General features: G+C 52.8%; 1 protein-coding gene across 5 annotated transcripts in view; it reads left to right on the plus strand.

Moving 5' to 3' along the window:
- IQSEC2 (IQ motif and Sec7 domain ArfGEF 2) overlaps positions 1 to 18,798 on the plus strand; it is a 77,147-nt gene extending 58,349 nt beyond the window's left edge. For 4 of the 5 annotated variants that reach the window (XM_032847982.1, XM_032847983.1, XM_032847984.1 and 1 more), the window contains 12 exons: positions 8 to 409; positions 2,925 to 3,820; positions 5,239 to 5,400; positions 5,873 to 5,995; positions 6,996 to 7,162; positions 9,726 to 9,865; positions 10,803 to 10,928; positions 12,844 to 12,943; positions 13,432 to 13,593; positions 15,170 to 15,343; positions 15,835 to 15,884; positions 16,484 to 18,798. In XM_032847982.1, the coding sequence (XP_032703873.1) occupies positions 8 to 409; positions 2,925 to 3,820; positions 5,239 to 5,400; positions 5,873 to 5,995; positions 6,996 to 7,162; positions 9,726 to 9,865; positions 10,803 to 10,928; positions 12,844 to 12,943; positions 13,432 to 13,593; positions 15,170 to 15,343; positions 15,835 to 15,884; positions 16,484 to 17,449 (3,468 nt within the window). In that variant the 3' untranslated portion in view covers positions 17,450 to 18,798. The remainder of the gene's footprint in view (positions 1 to 7; positions 410 to 2,924; positions 3,821 to 5,238; positions 5,401 to 5,872; positions 5,996 to 6,995; positions 7,163 to 9,725; positions 9,866 to 10,802; positions 10,929 to 12,843; positions 12,944 to 13,431; positions 13,594 to 15,169; positions 15,344 to 15,834; positions 15,885 to 16,483) is intronic. The other variant, XM_032847986.1, reaches the window with a different exon arrangement.
- The last annotated feature ends 2,727 nt before the right edge of the window (positions 18,799 to 21,525 follow it).

Raw genomic sequence — 21,525 nt, forward strand, 5'->3', positions numbered from 1 at the left:
CTGCTAGGTGGAAATGCTGGAGAGGAAGTATGGGGGCTCCTTCCTGAGCCGCAGGGCTGCCAGGACCATTCAGACAGCCTTTCGCCAGTACCGCATGAACAAGAACTTTGAGCGGCTCCGCAGCTCGGCTTCAGAGAGCCGCATGTCCCGCCGCATCATCCTTTCCAACATGAGGATGCAATTCTCCTTCGAGGAGTACGAGAAGGCACAGAACCCCGCGTACTTCGAGGGCAAGCCTGCCTCGCTGGACGAGGGTGCCATGGCTGGTGCCCGGAGCCACCGGCTTGAACGAGGGCTCCCCTATGGAGGCTCCTGTGGAGGGGGCATTGATGGTGGGGGAAGCTCCGTCACCACATCTGGAGAATTTTCTAATGATATCACAGAGCTCGAGGACTCCTTCTCCAAACAGGTCAGTATCCCTGAAAAGGGCCTTTCCTCCCCATCCCCATGCCCTACCTACTCCTATGCCTCTTTACCCATGTTCCGTACTAAAAGGAGTTGCCTGAAGAGCATTTGAGGAGGGGCTGTGAGATTGAGGAGAAAGATTTGGCCAGACGGAAAAATCAGGTCATTAAAACAAGCAAGTTAAAAATCTAGGCATGGAGAACACAAAGAAAATTTATGTTCCCACTCTCTGGAACGTGACCCACTATCGAGTTCAGGCCTAACCAATAGGTGATGAGCTCCTACTCCATGCCACGGGCTATGTGTGCGAGACCCCCGCGAGACCAGGGGAGGGGGCAGGGGTGATGGTGGTGGTTTCCCAGTTTTACAAAGAAGGAGACTGAGACTCCAAATCCCTGAGAGGCGAAGGGACTTCTCCAAACTGGAGTGGAACTCGGCTCTGTCTGGTTTCAAACTCTGCGCCCTTTCTCTTATACCGCACTTACTAGGGACCAGGTTCTGGGTTGGGCACCTTGACGGAGACAGATGAGAGCTGTCCAGGGTCCTTGTTTTTAAGGCTCTCCAAAGCAAGTAGAAAATAGCAGACATGTGTGCGTGACTGTCCCCTGAAACAGAGTGGCTCCAAGCCATGAGGAAGGACCACCAAGAGTACCATGGGAACCCAGAGGAGGGAAAAGAAACTTTCTTCTGGGACGAAGAGAGAAAGCTTCTTTGGGAAAATAACACTGGAGTTGGGCCTTACCAGACAGATAAGATTTAGCAAGTTAGAGACTGTTGGGAGGGTGTTGCTTGCCCAGGCAATGCATTGGCAAAAACACGGAATGGCGGGAATGTAATAGGCTGTGGTGGTGGAAGAAGATCATTCTCAGCTCAAGGGTATAATCTGTGGAGCCATTCAGGTGCAAATCCCAGTTCTGCCATCCCCCAGAAATGTGATCTTCAGCAGCTTGCTTAACCTCACTGAAACATGATCAATACGAGAGAGGTAAAACCTTCCTTTTAAAGCTGGTGTGAAGAGTCACTTCAGCTAGGAAATATACATGACAGCACTTATGCATGGTGGCTGCAAAGTACATGTTAGTTTCCTTCCCAAAACCGAGGAGGTATTTGGCAGAGATTATTGAATGAAAGAATGAATGAATGAAGCCTTGTAAGAGAAGAAATCATTCTTCTCTAATCTCTGTGATCTGGCCCTGCCATCAGCCAGGATGGGCTTCCCTGGAGCTAGGGGTAACCCCTGGGCTATCCCTGGAGTGGGTATATGTAGGGGGAAGGAAAGAAGTATTAAAGGGAAGATTGAAATCATTCATCCATTCATAACAACAGACATTTAATTGAATACCTCTTCTGTGTCAAGTGTGTTGAGCTGAGCTGAAAAGAGGGAAGCCGGACCTGGACCCAGCCCTCAAGGGGAGAATGGGGGTTACAGGATCACAGTTTGGTGATCCTATGAGGAAGCAGGCCTGGGCCCAGCTGTCAGTGCTGTCCACATCCAATGGAGAAGTGTGTTAGTTATGTGTATTAGTTACATTGCTGCATATCAAATGATGCCAAAATTTAGTAGCTTAAAACTGAACTTTAAGACTAAGCTTAAACAAGAAATATTTATTCCTTCATGCAGTTTCTGAGGGCCAGGAGTGGCTTGGCTGGTGACTCTGGCTCAGGGTCTCTTATGAGGCTGCCATCAGGCTGTAGGTTCAGACCACAGTCTCTGAAGACTTGACTGGGGCTGATGGGTCTGCTTCCAAGCTCACTCGCTTGACTACAGATGCTCACCATGTGGACATCTCCATAGGGCTGCTCATGGTGTGGCTTCCCCCCAGAACAAGGGGTCTGAGAGAGAGAGAGAGAGGGAAGAGTGAACAGGAGTTCTCAGGAAGGAATCTGTAGTCTTTCGTAACCTAATCCCGGAAGTGACATCCCATCCTTTCTGCCATATACTGTTGGTTCCACAGACCACGCCTGGGTCAGTGTGGTACACAAGGGTGTAGAGACTGGATACCACAGAGAAGCTGAGTTACCAGCCATGGTTTGGATCTCAAATAATAAATATATGGATTTCCTAAGACAGAACCAGACAGAGGGCTCTGGGAGCCTGGAGGAAGCCAAGATTTTGGTTTACCCTGGGGGATGGCAGAGGCAAGAAATAGGAATTGAATCAGGGAGGAGATGGCATTTGGCTTGGGTCTATAGGGACATGAAGGAGATACTGAGATTTCTGAGAAGAGAACTTGTCACCATTACCCAGCTCCTGTGAGCTCACAATGGCTCCCTAGGAATTGTTTTATATACTGCAGAGAACCTGTGGAGGTGGGGGAGGGGACCCACTTCTTCTTGGCTGACCCACTAGGAAGATTTCCCCTTTTTCCCTCCCTCCCTCCTTCCCCTCTACTCTCCTTCCCTCCCTCCCTTTCACCCTTCCTTCCTTCCTCATTACTCCCTTGCACCATCCCATCCTCCTTCCCTTCTTCTTTCCTCCCTTTCTCTCCCTTTCCCCCTTCCCCTTTCCGCCCACACAGGTAAAGTCTCTGGCTGAATCCATTGATGAGGCCCTGAACTGCCACCCATCAGGGCCCATGTCTGAGGAGCCAGGGTCAGCCCAGCTGGAGAAGCGGGAGTCAAAGGAACAGCAAGAGGACAGCTCGGCCACATCCTTCAGTGATCTTCCCCTCTACTTGGATGACCCAGTTCCCCCACCATCCCCTGAGCGACTGCCCAGCACAGAGCCCCCACCCCAGGGCCGGCCCGAGTTCTGGGCACCAGCCCCTCTCCCACCAGTTCCTCCACCAGTGCCACCAGGGACCCGGGAAGATGGTGCCCGTGAGGAAGGCACTCGCAGGGGTCCTGGGTGCTTGGAGTGCCGGGATTTCCGGCTGCGGGCCGCCCACCTCCCCCTGCTTACCATTGAGCCTCCTAGTGACAGCTCTGTGGACCTGAGTGACCGCTCAGATCGCGGCTCTGTCCACCGCCAGCTGGTGTATGAGGCTGATGGCTGCAGCCCCCATGGGACCCTGAAGCACAAGGGGCCACCAGGCAGGGCCCCAATCCCACACCGCCACTACCCAGCCCCAGAGGGCCCAGCCCCAGCCCCGCCAGGGCCCCTGCCACCAGCCCCCAACAGTGGCACTGGGCCCAGTGGTGTGGCTGGGGGTCGGAGGTTGGGGAAGTGTGAGGCAGCAGGCGAGAACTCTGATGGTGGAGATAATGAGAGCCTTGAGAGCTCCAGCAATTCCAATGAGACCATCAACTGCAGCTCTGGCTCCTCTTCGAGGGACAGCCTGAGGGAGCCTCCAGCCACAGGCCTGTGCAAGCAGACTTACCAGCGGGAGACGAGGCACAGCTGGGACTCACCAGCCTTTAACAATGACGTGGTGCAGAGGCGGCACTACAGAATTGGCCTCAACCTGTTCAATAAGTACGTGCTCCCTGCTCCTGCCTCCTCACCCCCTCCCTATCCTGCTGGGAGCGCTTGGATCATGGGGGCTGGACTCCAAGCAGAGTTCCTGTTTCCGCTGTCCTCTCTCATTTTGTGGATGGGCTTTCTCCCTGGCCTGGGCAGCAGAGTGGCAGAATAGAAAGCCCTCCCCACCACAAACACACACACACACACACACACACACACACACACACATACCCTTTTTCAGAAGCAGCTCTAGTCCTAGTACTGCCTCTGACTGGCTGTGGGACTTGGGGCAAGAAGCTTCCTTCTCTGGGCCCCAGTTTGCTGTCTATAGGGATAGGTTCTGAACCTCAGTTCCCCCACATCCCCTTTCCAGTGAGGAGGTGATACAGTGTATCAAGAGCCCTGCTCTGAGTCCCAGGAGCCCTGGACCCCTAACCCGACTTTGGCCAAACTGTGTGTGCAGCCCTGGGCAAGGTGTGTTCCTTCCTTGGGCTTCAGGGCTTCAGGGCTTCCATCTCTTAGCAGGGTGTATATCTGAGGCACTGGGGGGCAGCGTGGGGTGCTGGAGTAGTCCGTGACCATGTCCGAGCTCTTTCCAGATGCCTGGTTTTGTGCCAGGTGCCTAGGAGCAGAATGGAAGCTGACATCTGGTCAGAAAAGGAAGAGAAAATGGATGCCCTATGTCTTTATAGCTTAGTAGATGCCGTCATCTGTATTTACTTCTCGCAATAGCTCAGTAAGGTGGGAAGTAGTGTCCCTGTTTTATAGAGAAGGGATTGAGTCTTGGAGAAGTAAAAAGGAGTTGTCCTGAGTCATACAACAGGTAAGTAATGGACTTGAGACTCTGGTGGCACCAAAGTCCCTTCCAAATTCCAGCCTCGTGGGAACCTAAGGCTCTGGGGTTCTGAATATGGGATAGTTCAGACCCAGATTTGGCCTCATGGAAAGTGGGGAGTATCTTGTCTGTTGAACCACCCACAGAAGCTGGGTAATACCTTGTCTGGGTGGAATGTGAGATGCAGACAAGGTAACCTCTTTGCTTTCCTATTCAGAGGGTTTGTGACTGGGAGAGAAGGGCATAGCCTGGAGCTCACGCCTTTTCCCAGGACTCCTCTGTGCCTGCTAGGGGTATGGAAGCTCCTGGCATAGAGTGGCCTCTCATTAGATCTTAATTTTCTTTCCATTGTAGTGTGGCTCCCATGGAGGAGGAAGTTGGGTTGAGGATACCTTGGAGTTTGGAAGCTCTGTGAGAGTGGCTTCCTCTCCTTGGGCCTCAGTTTTCACATCTGTGAAGGGATTGGGCCAAATTATGTATTCAACTTCCTTGGTTCTTTGAGTCTGTGGTTGGACCCCAAATTAGTTCAAGTAGTGGGACAGAGGGCCGAGTTCTCGGAGGATAGTCATCTCATCTACCTCCCCTCTTTCTGCAGGAAGCCAGAGAAGGGCATCCAGTATCTGATCGAGCGGGGCTTCCTGTCAGACACACCGGTGGGAGTGGCTCACTTTATCCTGGAACGGAAAGGCCTGAGCCGGCAGATGATAGGGGAATTCCTAGGGAACCGGCAGAAGCAGTTCAACAGAGATGTGTTGGAGTGAGGACCCCAGGATGGGGCAGACTGGGCTAGGGATTCCTGGAAAAGGAGGGCAGGAGGGAGGAAGTGGGCAGCTGGTCCTTTTTGCACGGATAAACTTTACAAAACAGGATGAAGAGACCTTCCTGCTCCCATGCCCCTGTACTTCAAAAAGGTCTGATCTCTCTTGGCCCTATTTCCACAAGTCTTCTGGGTGGCCCTGTTTGTCCTCTGACCTGCTTTGGGCCTCAGTTTACCTGTCTCTGAAAAGAGTGGGTCAATGGAAAGGACCCTTAGTAACCATGTATCTGGCCTTGATTTTTCTGGGATGGATTCCATTTCAAACATTCCATCCTTGTAAGTACTTGCTAGGGCCATGGGTCCAGATTTTGGAAGTCTGGCAGTGGGGGTGTTTGTCTATTCGGGCAGGTCAGGATAGGTCAGAGGTTTTCTACAGAGGATTTGAGAGTGCCATACCCACTTTGTTTCACAGCTGTGTGGTGGACGAGATGGACTTCTCTTCCATGGATTTGGATGATGCACTCCGGAAGTTCCAATCCCACATCCGGGTTCAAGGCGAGGCCCAGAAAGTGGAGCGACTCATCGAAGCCTTCAGGTGTGCCTGTCTCCCATTCCCAAAACTGCCCTTAACCTCCTTCCAGGGGGCAGCGGAGTCTGTGTCTCCAAGTCACCTCTCTGAACCTCAGACTTTCCTCACACCAGAAAATGGAAGTTATAAGTCCTATCTTGCCAGGCAGTCGTGCAGTTGTGAGGATCAGAGGTAGTGTACCTAGAGTGTCTAGCTCAGCACCTGAGATGTGGACATCCAATAGTTGACGACAACAGCAGCCCCAGCTAACACTTGTCGAGTCCTCACCAGATAGCAGGTGCTGAGCTAGGCACTTTGCACGATTATTTGACCAAATACTCATAACAACCCAATGAGGTAGGTGCTTTTATTATTATCCCCATGTTGCAGATAAGAAATCGGAAGTTTAGGGGGTGAAGTAACTTGCTCAGAGTCATACAATGAGTAAGAGGTGGAGCCGGGATTTGAACTCAAGTGTGTTTGCCTCCATGACCCAGTGCCCTTAACTCTTATCCTCTACCATTGATGCTTTGGGAATTAGGCAGACCTGGATAGAAATCCTGGCCCCAACACTTCGGGGTATGTAGCAGAGAAACAGAAGAATGACGGAGAACTTGTTGCTCATAATGGGAGAAGGATTTGCCTTAAAGTCAGAAAGATCTGGATTTTCATCTTGTCTTCACCCTTTGCCAGCTCTTTCACCTTGGGCAGTTTACCTCTTTGCTTTGGGTCTCATCACTTCCTCTGTAAAATGGGGCTGCCAATCACTACCTTGCAGGCTTGTGGTAGGATTCCATGACACAATATACCTAAGTCCCCTAGCGGAGCTCCGTAAAAGGTAGTGGTAGTGATTTTTACACGCTAGTCATGGGGAAACTGAAGGAAGAAGACATGCCCAAAAGGTTTGGGGATGTTTCTTGGGGGAGAAGGCTGGGGGCACCAGACTGGATTGGTGGTGCGGGGGCGAGGGATAGTGGGTAGGTGAAGCTTACTGGTGACTAACCTTGGCCATGATCCCGCCCTGCAGCCAGCGGTACTGTGTGTGTAACCCAGCCCTCGTGCGCCAGTTCCGAAACCCAGACACCATCTTCATCCTCGCTTTTGCTATCATCCTCCTCAATACCGACATGTACAGTCCCAGCGTCAAGGCTGAACGCAAGATGAAACTAGATGACTTCATCAAGAACCTGAGAGGTGACCCTACACCTCCCTATCGGCTTGTCCCATTCTTCACCTGGGAAGGGAGAGTGGGGGTGGGCTGGGGAAGGAGGGGGAAGATCACATAGACTCCCTGGAGATGAACCTGTGGGGTTCTCTCCTTTTCTGCCAAAGCTGCCACGTTCCCTTATTAATTCGCTCGAATATTGTTTGTCTGCTCATTCCTGCACCGAATACTGAGCGAGTGGGTTCTGGGGTTATTATAGCAGTAAGCATGAGAGCTAAAAGCCCTGGCTCTTACAGAGCTTGTACTGATCCACTCATTGACACATCACTTCCTCTTTCCCTCTCCTCTTTATTTATGCCCATAAAGACTCATTTAATTCTTCTCTGTACCCTTTCCTCCATCCATATGTTCACTTATTCCCTTGACCAGCCAGCTGACCCTGAGTGCCTCCCATGTACCTGGCCCTGTGTTGGGCGCTAAGGACACCCCAGCCCCTGCCCTTAAAGCTCCTGGTTTGTGGGACAGACTGACTTACTAGACCAGAAACCCAACACAAGAGAAAGAGCGAATCGTGATGTTAGACAGGCCACAAGTGCAGTCAGAGCTCAGAGGAGAGAGAGCCCACCTCCAACGCACTTTCTGGAGGAAGTAGCGTTTTCATTTTAAGGTGGGCCTTGAAGGCATGGATAATGTGACAGAATAGCAATAGAGGAGGCGTATGTAGCAGTAAGAATACAAAGGCACAGAGCTAGGACAAATTGTTGAGAAAACAATCAAGATGGGGTGGACGATGCAGTCAGGAAGGTCAGTGGGAATCAATACATGAGGGCCTTGAATGCCAGGTGAGAGGGGTCACCTTGACCTTTTTTTTTTTTAAGATTGTATTTATTTATTTGACAGAGAGGGGTACAGCGAGAGAGGGAACACAAGCAGGGGGAGTAGGAGAGGGAGAAGCAGGCTTCCCGCTGAGCAGGGAGCCCATTGCTGGGCTTTATCCCAGTACCCTGGGATCATGACCTGAACCAAAGGCAGACGCTTAACCACTGAACCACCCAGGCACCCTGACCTTTTTTTCTTAGTTTATTGTATTGATGTCAAGCCCTGGCATCTCACCAAAGACCAGCCTACTAAAAACAGCACAGACGTTAGGATTATTTAAACAGAAATGAGAGGGGGAAACAGAATTGAGGAAAAACAAACAGATGAGACAAATTGGCTGACCAGCAGGCTGTGCACGGTTGCTGGGCTCAAGCTCTTTGGCAGCTGAGGTAAAAAGGCGGTGTGATGACGGATGTTCCCTTAACACCTGCCCAAGGAGGAGGTGTGGCATTTCCAAAGGAGAAAACATCTTCCCTAGCAGAAGGTTTAGAGGGAAGAGTGAGTGGGTTTCACTCAGCAGACAGTCAGGAGTGGAGAAGGATGGTAGACTTGGGAGGAGAGAGTTAGATCAGAGGCCATCTGGAGCTGTCTCCCAGAATCCTGCTATTAGTCATTTATTCATTCATTCATTCATTTCACCCATCCTCTCTCCCTCCGTCCTCCTCTCTCTGTATGTACACACACATACATGTACATACACACATATACACACTTATATACGTGCATACATATGTATATGTGTGTATGTGTATTTGGAGAGGAAGTACCTCTCCAAATATATATACACATATATAAATACATATATGTGTATATATATGTATGTACATGTATATGTATATATATATTGTATATGCATATATCTTTCCCCTCCAATTATTAAATGAATAAGCAAACAAATGAAATGAATACTTGCTCATACCTAGAAACTTCGGAAATATAGCAAATGAGAAAAAATTGTTTAATCATCCCAAATTCTGCCCCCTAGAGGCAACCGTGGTTGATATTTTATTTTGTTGCTTTCTAGTCTTTTTTCCTTCTGCATATGGAACTTTTTATGAAGTTAAGATCGCGCCGTGAATGTGATTTATTATCCTGCTCTTTCTACTTACCTTGCTACAGGAATTTTCTCATGCTTTTTGTAAACACCAAGTTTTGAATAGTTGTAAATTATTTTAACTGGATACACTCAGCTTTAATTAATTGGGCCTCTATTGTGAGAACTTAGGTTGTTTCGAAGTTTTCCTGTAAGTAGCACTTGTACATGTATCTTTGCATGTATTTCTGAGTAATTCCTTAGGGCAGATTCCGAGAAAAAGAGTCATGGAATATTCAAGCGTTTGCAAAGTTATCTTCCAAAACAGTTATGTTCATATACGTGCCCGCTTCCCTGCCCTCTTTTTAACACTGGATATATAATTTAACATTATTTTTGCTAGTTAAAAAAGAAAAAAAGTATCTGATGATTTTCATCACAGCGTGCTCTGAGTTGCTTAGAAAAAATCCCCATGCTGGGAAAGAAAGCAGCTGGTCGTCCAATTGCTTGGCAAAGGACGCCTTTTCTGGCCCAGTCCTGACCAAAGGACTGAAGGTGCCCACTCCTTCCAGTTATAGCCATTGTTTGCACTCCTGCTTCAGTGTGGGATATTGTGGAGAACCCCTGCCACCCACTCCCCACATTTATGCAATATATCCCTGTGTTGCTCCCCTCCGCAGGGGTTGACAATGGTGAAGACATCCCCCGAGACCTCCTGGTGGGTATCTACCAGCGTATCCAGGGCCGTGAACTGCGAACCAATGATGACCATGTGTCCCAGGTGCAGGCCGTGGAGCGCATGATTGTGGGCAAGAAACCGGTAAGTGCCTTGGGGGGCTGCAGAGGGGACAGGATTTGGGCTGGCTTCTGCCACTGAGTGGCAGGTAAGTCAGTTCCCCTCTCTGAGCCCCAGACTCCCCGTCTCCTGCTGAATGGAGTAGGTGATAATGCATTCCTCGGGGGTCGTGGTGCAGAGTGAGATGCTCTTGGGGGAATGCCTCTAGTGCACATCCTTTCCACCTGTAGTTTTGCCTCTCCATCCCAGGTGAGGAGCCAAGGTAATAGTTAGTTGATAACCAAAACCAAGAACACCCTCTAGTCTTATAGTCAACAAACATTTACAGATGTTGGGATGCCTGGGTGGCTCAGTTGGTTGAGTGTCTGCCTTTGGCTTAGGTCATGATCCCAGTGGCCTGGGATCAAGCCCCGAATCAGGCTCCCTGCTCAGTGGAGAGCCTACTTCTCCCTCTCCCACTCCCCCTGCTTGTGTTCCCTCTCTTGCTGTATCTCTCTCCATCAAATAAATAAATAAATAAAATCTTTTTTTAAAAAAACATTTACAGATGCCTTTCCACAGAGCCCAGCATTTCACTAGGGAATAGGAACACTGATATGAATCAGACAGTCTCCGTCCTTGGGGACATTCACAGACTGGGAGTGGGGAGTGTCAGCATAATACTTCTTTCTGCCTTATAGTCACTCTAAGGGAGCAGAAAGGAGGGAAAATTCATTTTCAGTCATAGAACTGGGATGGGGAGGAAGAGTGGAATATGGAACTGGGCAAAAAAGGCACTCCAGACAGAGAGAGCTCTAAGAACAAAGGCAAGCCGACACCTCCATTGCTCGGACTCCTCGTGTCACAGTGACAGTGATATGTATCAGAGGTAGACTTCCTCCTGAGGTTAAACGGTAAGGTGCTGGAGGCCCGAAGCTGGCATGCTAGCCTTGCTGACACCTATTTCTTCATGCCTGACTAGGTCTTGTCTCTTCCTCACCGTCGACTGGTTTGCTGCTGTCAACTCTATGAGGTGCCAGATCCAAACCGCCCCCAGCGGCTAGGGTTGCATCAGCGGGAAGTATTCCTCTTCAACGATCTCCTTGTGGTATGTGCCTTGGGGTACGGGGGGCAGGGGAAGGAAATGAAGAGGAGGTGGTGAGCTTGGACCCCGGGTCTGGGGTGAACCACGTTAACGGTGGCGGGTGGAGGCGTGGTGGGTGAGGTGCTTTGCCATGGGCTCTGTGCCGTCTTGGATAAGGCACAGGCCCCCTCTCCCCGTCTTTCCCCTTTCGGATCCATTTGGTGGTGGTGGACAGCTGCACGGGGGAGAAAATGTGAGGACCAGGGGAGTTGACAGACCTACAACCTGGAAAGCCATAGAAAAAGTCCCCGTCCATCTCTGTAGCCCAGAGTGTTGGCTGGAAGGAGAGGAACCTGTGACCCTGAGGTTACTCCGAAACCTTCAGGTGGTCAGGATGATCAAAGTGATTTTGAAAACCAAGCTTGTCACCACTGTAGACATGCATCTTTTAGAGCTGGGACTCTTAAGGACTCTGCCAGTGGGAAGAGAATTTCAGGGTTTCCCTTCCAACCTTCTACGCGGAGCAAGAACCAGTATCCTGCATGGCCCCCTGGTTGCATGACTGCGGAGACAGAAGACTGCCTTCCTCCAAGGCAGCCAGTTTCCTGGTTAGACAGCTCTGATTGGTAGAAACTGTCTCCCAATGGGTTTCTTCTAACCATCTTCCCTGGGCCCCTGCAGTCACAGAGAACAAGTGTTTCTTCTGCTCCTCAGGGATTTGAGGACAGTGACCTGTTCCCCCTGACCCTACCCCCGTGGTCTTCTCTAATTCTTTAGAACAGGGTCTCTCAATCTCAACACTATTAACATTTGGAGCAGGATAACTGTTATGGGGGCTATTCTGTGCATTGGAAGACATATAGCAGCATCCTTGGTCTCGACCTCCTAGATACTAGTAGCACTCCTTTAAGCAAAACTGTTTCCAGACATTGCTAGATGTCCCCCAGGGTTCGAAGTCATCCCTAGTTGAGAATTGCTGCTTTAGATGAAGCCCCTCCGATGCCTTCTCTAAGCCTCAATTTCCTCCTCTGTGAAGTAGGGCTAATCCCTATCTCATGGGTTGTCCTGAGGATGGAGTTAACAAGTCAGATGGGGAATAGCCTAACCCAGAGGAGGGCCTGGCTCACACAGGTGCTGAGTAAATGTCTCACCACCTCTCACACACTGACGCCAGTGTGTGTCCAGCCCCGTGCTAAGCACTGGGTTCACAGAGATGAGTGAAACTCAGTCCTTGTTCTTGGGAGCTCACGGTCCGAAGGACTGAAAAAAAAAATGCTTTGCATAACCACACGCTGTAACAGTCCTGAAATGAAGTATTTTGCTTTTAAATGCCACTCGTAGACTGCCTGAGGTGTTCAGAGCCTATGGTGGTCGAATCCAGAGTGCCCAACTACTTGACAAAGACCCTGGGCTATTGAGAGGAAGACCCGTTAGCTCTAGACATGGGTTCATTGGCATTTGCCATTGTTGGCTGGGATCTTCAGGGATGGGCAAGAAACCGGAAAACCAGACTCCTCTTGGTGCTCCCAGTCCAGCAGGGGGCGACCACTCCCGCACAGTGCTCAGCTAAAGCCTCCTGGTGAAAGGCACCGAAGCAGCAGCTTACCAGAAGCTCAGAGAAGGGGGTGGGGTAGGGGAGTCCGTGTGAGGTGTTAGATACAACAGGCTTTCTGGAGAGGACAGCATTCAGTTACTTCCTGTAAAAATCGTATATGCCTGTTGTGCGTCGTCATTACATATGAGGAACTTGCATTTTCTCCCGTCTCTTCCGTTCTGCTTCTCAAGCTTCAGTTCTTCCCAGCTCATGGGTATGTGTGTTTGTGTGTATGTGTCCGCTAGTGGTGGTGGGAGGGGAGAGGGCGGCTATGAGAAATAGGTGTCATGTGGAAATTCCCCACCCCAAACCCTGCCTCTTGTCTCCCCCCTCCCCCCGCCAAAGGTCACCAAAATTTTCCAGAAGAAGAAGATCTTGGTGACATACAGCTTCCGTCAGTCCTTTCCTCTCGTGGAAATGCACATGCAGCTCTTCCAGAATTCATGTGAGTCCCTTCCTGGATTCCTGCATCCCAAAAGTCTATGCCATGGCCCCCATGCTCATCCTTCATCCCTACCAACCTCCGGTTTTTTTGGAGCCCTTTACGATGGGACTAAGATCTCCAAAGCAGCTACTTGGTCCTGGGATGCAGGGCAGACCAGGGTGAAGTATAATTTGGGTCCGTGCCCTGGGGAGCTCGTGGTCTGGCAGAGAGAACCATGGGGTGTGTATGTTTTCTGGTGGGCCGAAGAGATGGTGATCTTGCTGCGCTCTGAAGGACCAAGCCAGAGGAGCTTTGTTGGGTGGCTGCAGAAGCAATGTGAGTAGAAGCAGAGACGTGAAGGAAGGGGTTTGAGAGAGCAGCTAGAGTTCAATTTGCCTTCATATCTGGAGTACAGGGAGTAATGGGGCCATGAGTACCAGAAGTTTGGGGGCTGCGGGGTGGGACAAAGGGGAGCTGCTGAAGATCCCCGACCTCCCCCTTCCCCACAGATTACCAGTTTGGGATCAAGCTGCTGTCCGCGGTACCTGGCGGGGAACGCAAAGTCCTCATCATCTTCAACGCCCCCAGCCTCCAGGACCGGCTTCGCTTCACATCCGACTTGCGCGAGTCCATTGCCGAGGTGCAGGAGATGGAGAAATACCGCGTGGAGTGTGAGTAGCCCAGCGGCGCCTCTTTCCCCTTTTCCTGACACAGCACCCTGCAGACACCAAGAATCCTGTCCTTTGAGAATCTCAGAGTCGAGGGTGAGCTTGTCCAGCCTTCCTACCCTCATTCTAAGGAAACTTTCAGCCTCTGCTTGAATACCTTCAGTGACAAGAGGCTCATTACCTCTGAACAGCAGATTATTACGCCAAGCCCTAATTATGAACCAACTCTTCCTTCTATTGAAAGGCGGCAGGGAGAAGAATCAGGGTTCTGGAGGTAGGACTCTAGTTTCAGATCCCAGGTTTGCTACATATTACTTAGGTAAACCAGGGCAAGTTGCCTGACTCCCTGAGCCCCAGTTTCTTTATACATGACATTGGGAAGATGAAATCTCCTTCACAGCGTTGTGGAGATTCGATGAGGTAAGGTAGACAAGGTGTCCTCTTCCCACATTCCAGTTCCTGAGCTGAGTCCCTATCACCCATTCTTCTGGCCCCCACAGGCCGCATCAAGTCACTTTCAGCATATATAATGGGAAATAGTGATTACATCTCATTCCACTCGATGCCCTCCAAGTTTTCTCTTCTCCAGGCTAAGCAGTCACAGTTAAGTAACATGGTGTTGAGGAGAAAGAGGCAGGCAGACACAGAGAGAGAAACTGAGGCAGTGGACAGTTGCTTGGTGAGCTCTTCATGGTTCCAGGGTCAATGCTACTCCTCAGCAAGGCAGGGTCATACATTTCAGTTTACCAGATCCTTGAGACCCAGGGGCTAATTAGAGAGGGGTGAGTGTACCAACATGAGGGGGAAGGCGATAGAGGTCTCCATGACCTCCTCAGGGAGGTGGGGTATAAAGAGGCTGGAGAATGTAGGCTTTGGACTCAGGCAGACCTGCTTCCAGAATATGGGCTCCCCATTTCCAGCTGTATGACTCTGGGCAAGCTCTATGACTTCCCGGATTCTCAGTTTCTTCCTCTGAAAAATGTGGACGATAATGCCTTACCTCTGAACTGTCGTGAGATGGAGAGAAATCAAGTAAACACAGCTCCCAGCATACTGCTGGCATATAATAGAGGCTTCGATTCCTGTTGGTTTCCTGCTCCTGTCCTTCCAGGAGCCCTCTGCTCTGGAGCAAGATATCTGAGAACCGAGCAGACTTTGGAATGATTGCCCTTTGCCATAATCCTTCCTGTCCCTGCTGTGACCAGCAGCTGTGAAGCTGTTTTGAAGGGCAGGGGTGGTTTGGAAGACCAGACTGAGAGTGGGCAGGGGAGCTGGGAGCAAGAAGGGTGAGAGGAAGAGGGGAGGAGCAGGAGGAACAGGAGGAGCAGGCACCTCCAGAGAGGAACAGAGGGAAAACCCAGCCAGAGGACATGGCACAAAATGGGGCTGGGCAGTGTGGGCAGCGGGGAGGGGGGCTTCAAAGATGGAGCTGAGGTTTGGGGGTAGCATGCTGCCTGTCCAGTGGGCAAAGCAGGAGCCCTGGGGAGAGAGTGGGCAAGGGTGGGGAAGGCTCATCTGTCAGGTGGCCTTTCACTCCTATCCCTGACCTTCTCTCCCTGTCTCTCCCACTACCACCCAGCGGAGCTAGAGAAGCAGAAAGGTATGATGCGGCCTAACGCCTCACAGCCGGGAGGGGCCAAGGACTCAGTGAATGGCACGCTGGCCCGCAGCAGCCTGGAGGACACGTATGGGGCAGGCGATGGGCTCAAACGGGGCGCACTCAGCAGTTCCCTGCGAGACCTCTCTGACGCAGGCAAGTCTTTGGGGCCCTGCCCTGGCTGGGGAGATGTGGGACAGGGCGTCCTCTCTGCCTCCTATCACACTGACTGCCAGCCTTCCCTGCACCCACCATACACGCACGCACCCTGCCTTTATCCAGAGCCCTGGGCACCATGCCGCAGGGGGCCTGGGAGCCAGGTCAGATCAGGTGGAGCCCAGAGTCTGGGCCAGGGAGTGTGAAGTGGGGCCACAGTCTTAGCCCCTCTCTCTCGCTGCTCCACCTCTCCTCCTCTCTTTCCTCTTCTCTCTCTCCGGTACCACCTCTCCTCCTTCTCCATCTTTTCCTCCTCTCACGCCTCCTCCTCCACCTCTCCTCCTCCCCACCTTCCCCTCTTCAATGGGGGAAAGGGAATAGGGGTGTCTGTCCCCGGGAGGGGCCCAGGCCTGGTGCCCAGCTCTGGAGCCCAGCAGGGTGGGGAGGGGGGGTTGCTGCTCTGACGCTGGGCTCCTTGCTTGTGGGTGCAGGGAAGCGGGGGCGGCGTAACAGCGTGGGATCGCTGGACAGCACCATCGAAGTAAGTGCCAGCTCCTGCCCCACTCGCCCTCTGCATGAGCCCTGCCCTGCCTCAGAGCCCCAGAGGAAGAGGGGACCTGTTGCTTCCCCCTCTTCCCTGATGGGAACCTCGAGGCTGCCTCTCCCAGCCAACCACTCTCTCCATCTGTCCTCAACTCTGTCTGTCCTCACTCTGCCTGTCTCTCAGTCTGTCTTCCACTCTCCCTAGCCCCTCTCAACCCCAGGGCCGACTCTGAGTAGAGATGCCCTTGGAGTTGGACCGTGAGAAGCTCTCACCTCCAAGTCCTGCCCTTTGAGCCGGAGCAAGTCACTCTGTGTCTCTCCGGGCCTAGCATTCTCCCTGCCTGCAAAATGGGGATAAGGAGGAGGTCCTACTGATTCTTCCTCTCCCGGCGGAGGCTCAGATGAGATAGTGGATGTGACAGCAGAGCTCTGCAAGCTGGGGAGCTCCGCGTACAAAGTACAGGACTGTTACTGGCTTTCATTATGCCCTGGGTGTTCCTGTCTCCCCAGCTCCAGCCCTCAGGGACCGGGTGGAGTTTAGGGTTGGGGGTTTAGGAAGTCTAGACTGGCCTGACTGTCCCCCCTCCCCGCTTCCAGGGGTCTGTTATTAGCAGTCCACGCCCTCACCAGAGGATGCCACCTCCGCCCCCACCCCCGCCGCCAGAGGAGTACAAGAGCCAGAGGCCCGTCTCCAACTCCTCATCCTTCCTGGGCTCCCTGTTTGGAAGCAAGCGGGGCAAGGGGCCCTTCCAGATGCCACCACCGCCGACAGGCCAGGCTTCTGCCTCCTCTTCATCTGCTTCTTCCACCCACCACCACCACCACCACCACCACCATGGTCATAGCCACGGTGGCCTGGGGGTGCTGCCTGATGGGCAGTCCAAGCTCCAGGCCCTGCATGCCCAATATTGCCAAGGACCAGGCCCTGCCCCGCCGCCCTACCTCCCACCCCAGCAGCCCCCTCTCCCCCCACCTCCTCAGCAGCCCCCGCCCCTGCCCCAGCTGGGCTCCATTCCACCACCACCTGCCTCGGCCCCACCTGTGGGGCCACATCGCCACTTCCACGCCCATGGCCCTGTCCCAGGCCCCCAGCACTACACCTTGGGCCGGCCAGGCAGGGCCCCCAGACGGGGGGCTGGAGGACACCCTCAGTTTGCTCCACACGGCCGCCACCCCCTGCACCAGCCCACATCCCCATTGCCCCTGTACAGTCCTGCCCCCCAGCACCCACCAGCCCACAAACAGGGCCCCAAACACTTCATCTTCAGCCACCACCCACAGATGATGCCAGCAGCAGGGGCCACTGGGGGCCCTGGATCCCGGCCACCAGGGGGCTCCTATTCCCACCCTCACCACCCCCAGTCACCCTTGTCACCACACTCACCCATCCCACCCCACCCTTCCTACCCACCCCTGCCCCCACCTTCACCCCACACCCCACACTCGCCCCTGCCGCCCACCTCCCCCCATGGCCCATTGCACGCCTCTGGGCCCCCTGGCACGGCCAACCCACCCACTGCGAACCCCAAGGCCAAGCCAAGCCGGATCAGCACCGTGGTCTGATGAACAGAGGGAGTGAGCTAGGGCCCAGGGAGGTCTGGGGAATCCACAAGAGATTCCCTGGTTTTTCCAAAATATATGTACACATAGAGATGCCCTCCTCCCCACTTCCTCCCTGCCTTGGAACCCCTCCTCTAACCCACAACAGCTGCCGTGGGGTTTCCTTCCAGATTCAAGGATCCTTGCCACTTGAAGCCTGGATGCAGGGCTCTCAAGCCCTGGGGAGTGGTGAGGACCTTTTGGAGAGCCTCCTTCTTTTTTTTTTCCCCCCTCTACTCTCTCCATCACCACTCCCCGCCCCCAACCCTCAGTCCCTGAGGTGGCCTCAGACCTCTGGGCCAGTGTGGGCTCCCTGTTAGCTTGGCTGGCAGAGAAGGGAAGACAGGTGTCAGGAGCAGTGAGGGTGAAGTTTTCCCCAGAGCACCTCTAGCCCCGCAGGGCTAGGAGGGAGCTCCATAGAGTTGTGGCCAACCTTCAGTTGGCTCTGTCCTCTCTCAGACCTCAGGGCCTGGCTAAATTCCTCCATGTGTCTCTCCACCTGCCCGAGGAACAGGGCTGTAGGTGCCCTCAGTGGGTGGGCCCCCACTAACGCTGGCCCCCATAGGGGCAGTCCCTCCCCTCCAGAGCCAGCCTCTGTCCTCTTTCCAGGGGGCCTCAGCCCAGACCTCTTCAGCTTTGGGACCTTGCCTCTCACAGCAACGTTCTTATCCTGATCAAAGTCCAGACAGGTTTGGGCGGGGGGGGGGGGCCGGGGGGGACTCAAGTCTGGGATGAGAAGGGCACTGCCCTCCCTCACCCATATTGCATGCCCCCCATTCCCTTACACCTACCCCACCTACAACTGAAGACAATGCACTTTACAGATCTTGCCCACATACACCTCGCTGGGGCAGGGCAGCCAGCATCAGCCCTGGGGAGATAGGCTCCCAGAGGGCCACCATAAGCCCATGATGTCCTTCCTTAGGCAGATTGAAGCCATCAGAGCGGGGGCTGGGAGCCAGGATGCCTGACTCCTTCTGTACGTCAAAATCTCTGCCGCCTCTCCAACTCCTTTACAGCCCTGTTTATTTATTATAAATATATTTTTTACAAGCCCCAGCTCTTCCTCTCGCCCCACATACCCAGCTCCTTTCTCAGTTCCTGCCTCCCTCTGCCCCCCACCCACCATGGGCTGTAGTACAGACAGACAGACCCTGGCTGTATGAAGGTCCAGGGACCCAGGGGCTTGGGGGTGGGGGAGGGCAGCAGCCAGAGGGGCTGTACGGAGAGGAGCTGGGGTTCAGGCATTGTCTTTTTTCCTCCTTGTATATAAGAATGTATATTTGATGCCTCATAAAAGACCTTGTGCTCACCTCCCGCCTCTGCCTCCTACTTATGCCCCCTCCCCCTGGGGTGGAGCCCATGGAGAGAGAGGCCTTTAGCCCAGGGAGGTGAGGAGTGAAGGGTAGCAAATCAGGCACCTGGGTGGGTGAGATGCCTTGGGTGGGTGGAAGGTGGGGGAGGAGGGAGGTTTCCCCATCTCAGCTTGTTAACTGCCATGTGACAACAGCAAGGGTGTATGGGCTTTGGAGTTGAGCCAGTTCAAATCCTGGGGTTTCCCTCCTGAAGCACACACACTTGGGAAAAGCACCCTCTCAGACTTGGTCTTCTTGATTTAAAACTGGAGGGGATGAGCTGTTGCCACATGGAATTGTGATGATGACAGGCAGTGATGAATGTCAAGCAGACAGCATGGAGTAGGTGCTCGGGAAGTTAGTTCCCTGCTCTTCCTTTCTCAGGTTGGAGACTTCCTTCTGCTCTCCTGCCATCCATGCTTACCCTTCCTGTGGCTGGCCTGGCTTTGTCCTGGGGCCCTCCCCACACCCCTGGGGCAAGCCGTGTTTCTGCCCTGGAGGGTAGGTGGGCAGGTAGGTGACCTGGGCCAGGAAGCCAGGGGATCGATCCATTGTAAGAGCTCTCAACATGTATATACTTAGGTTGTCAGGTAACAAATAGCTGGATTCTCTTCAGTTTACACGGGAGTGGACAAGTCCAGAGAAGGGAAGGGTCTTTTCCAAGTCCACACAGCAAGTTGGGACAGGGGTTCCTGCCACTCTCCAGTCCCCCTAACTGCCCCCTTCGGAAGTGGACACATTTCCAGCCCCACCAATTATGTCTTTGCAGAGTCCAGGAGGAATGGGGCTGAACATCGGCTCTTGGTTAGGGTCAGCAGCGTTCCCAGAAGCAGCAGTCAGTAAACATTTTTGCTGCCTTCTTAGAGTCTGGAATAGCCAGAGGTGTCTCGGTGTTTCCGCTTCGTATGCACATTCTAGTGGAAGAAGCAGCTAGGGCCATCTTGATGCCTCCTCCAGGATCCAACCTGAGCTTTTGAAGAACTTAGATCCAGAGGGGCCAGAATGAAGTCCAATAAGCATTTGGCTTGTTGGCTTCTTCCCTGGTTGCTCCCCCTTCTCCCACCTTCAACCTAATGCTGGTTTTGTCTTCCCAAGTTTAGCTGTTAGCCCTCAAATCCTTGCTTAGTCACAGACTTGACCAGGTTGCCGTCGGCAGCTCACCTAGCCCCTCAGAGGCTGGTCTTTCACGTGTATAATAAGGATAATAATCTTGCAGGGAAATTGTTCATAGATGCATGTGAAATGCCTGCCTCCTGCACAGTAAGCTGTTCTCTGCCACCTACAGAAACGAACGCAAACTCCTTGTCTTGACATTGGAGGTCCTCCACCGCGTGGCCCCAGTCGATCTCCTCGTCCTCATTCCTCGCCCACACTTCGACCACCCACTCACTGTTCCCGGAGAAGGCCTGTGTGTAATTTTCCGGCTCCGTATTTTACCTGTGCCTGCCCCCACCCCCGCCAAAGGTGCCTCCCCAATTCCCTGATGAAGATTTCCTCCCTCTGGTGAGATTGGGCTTAAAAGACCCACCCCTCACAAAATGTGCCCTTGATCACATCCTCTGACATCTTTCATGTCCTCTTTCTTCCCCACTAGGCCACAAGTGGCTCAAGAGTGACAATGGTCTGAATCATTGCTGTCCAGAGCATTGCATGGCACAGAGGACACTGAAATTTTGTTGATTTGAGTGAATGTATAGTTCTTTCTGAGCTGAATCCTAGAGTAAGGTATCTTTGCATTGGTTGGTTTCCTGATTGGTACAACCTGTGTACCGACAGTCCCCCCACCCCGCCCACCGCCCCTGGACCTCTTCATGCCTCCTTCAGCTCTTTCCTATGTTCTCCCCTCCCCTCCTCAGTGCAGTACCAGCACTCAGCTGTCCCTGTCCCCCCTCCCTATCCTCTGCTCCCTGGAGCCTCACCGTCCAGACTGTGGAGGAGGGGTATTTCGGCTCCTCACCTCCCCATTTCTTTGAGAGCCTGAAGACAAGAAGCCCAGTGGCTGTCCAGCCTTCCGAGGTTCTACTGCCCATCTCTTTGGGGACATGGATGGGAAGGGACAACACATAACAAAGGACAAAGGTCCTAGACACTCACAGTGTTCTTTGTCCTAGACCAGAGCTGTCCAATAATCCTTTCTGTGATGATGGAAATGTCCTATATTTGTGCTGTCCAGTACAGTAACCCCTAGCACATGTGGCTATTGAGCCCTTGAAATGTGGCCAGTATAACTGAGGAACTGGTTTTTATTTTTTAATTTAAATAGAAATAGCCACGTGTGGGTGGTGGCTGCCATATTAGAGCAGGACAAGACCTTCAGGAGGGAACAGCCTGGCAGGGATAATGTCCACGCCATATGATACTAAGTACAGGCCCAGAAGGGAGCAGAGTATGGGGGGTGGTACAAAGAAGGGGAAAACCCAACTTTGGGTGGCGGTATGGGTGAGCAAGGAGGGCACTGCCCCTTTAGCTGAGTCTTGAGTGGTAAGTAGGAATCACCCTGGTAAAGAAGGGCATTCGTCAGAGGGAGCAGGGTAGACCAGGGTGTGGAGGGAGGTGTGTGAGTGTGTGATTGTTAGTGGCATAGTGAGAAGGAATGGGAGAGGGAAGCCCAGGTGGCAGGCATGGCATATTCTCGAAGCCCAGAGGCTGGCAGGCAGTGTGCCCTCTTTCCTCTGTTGCCAACAG

Source organism: Lontra canadensis, unplaced genomic scaffold (genome assembly GCF_010015895.1).
Source record: "Lontra canadensis isolate GAN:19392208 unplaced genomic scaffold, GSC_riverotter_1.0 scaffold197, whole genome shotgun sequence".
NCBI classification, from domain to species: domain Eukaryota; kingdom Metazoa; phylum Chordata; class Mammalia; order Carnivora; family Mustelidae; genus Lontra; species Lontra canadensis.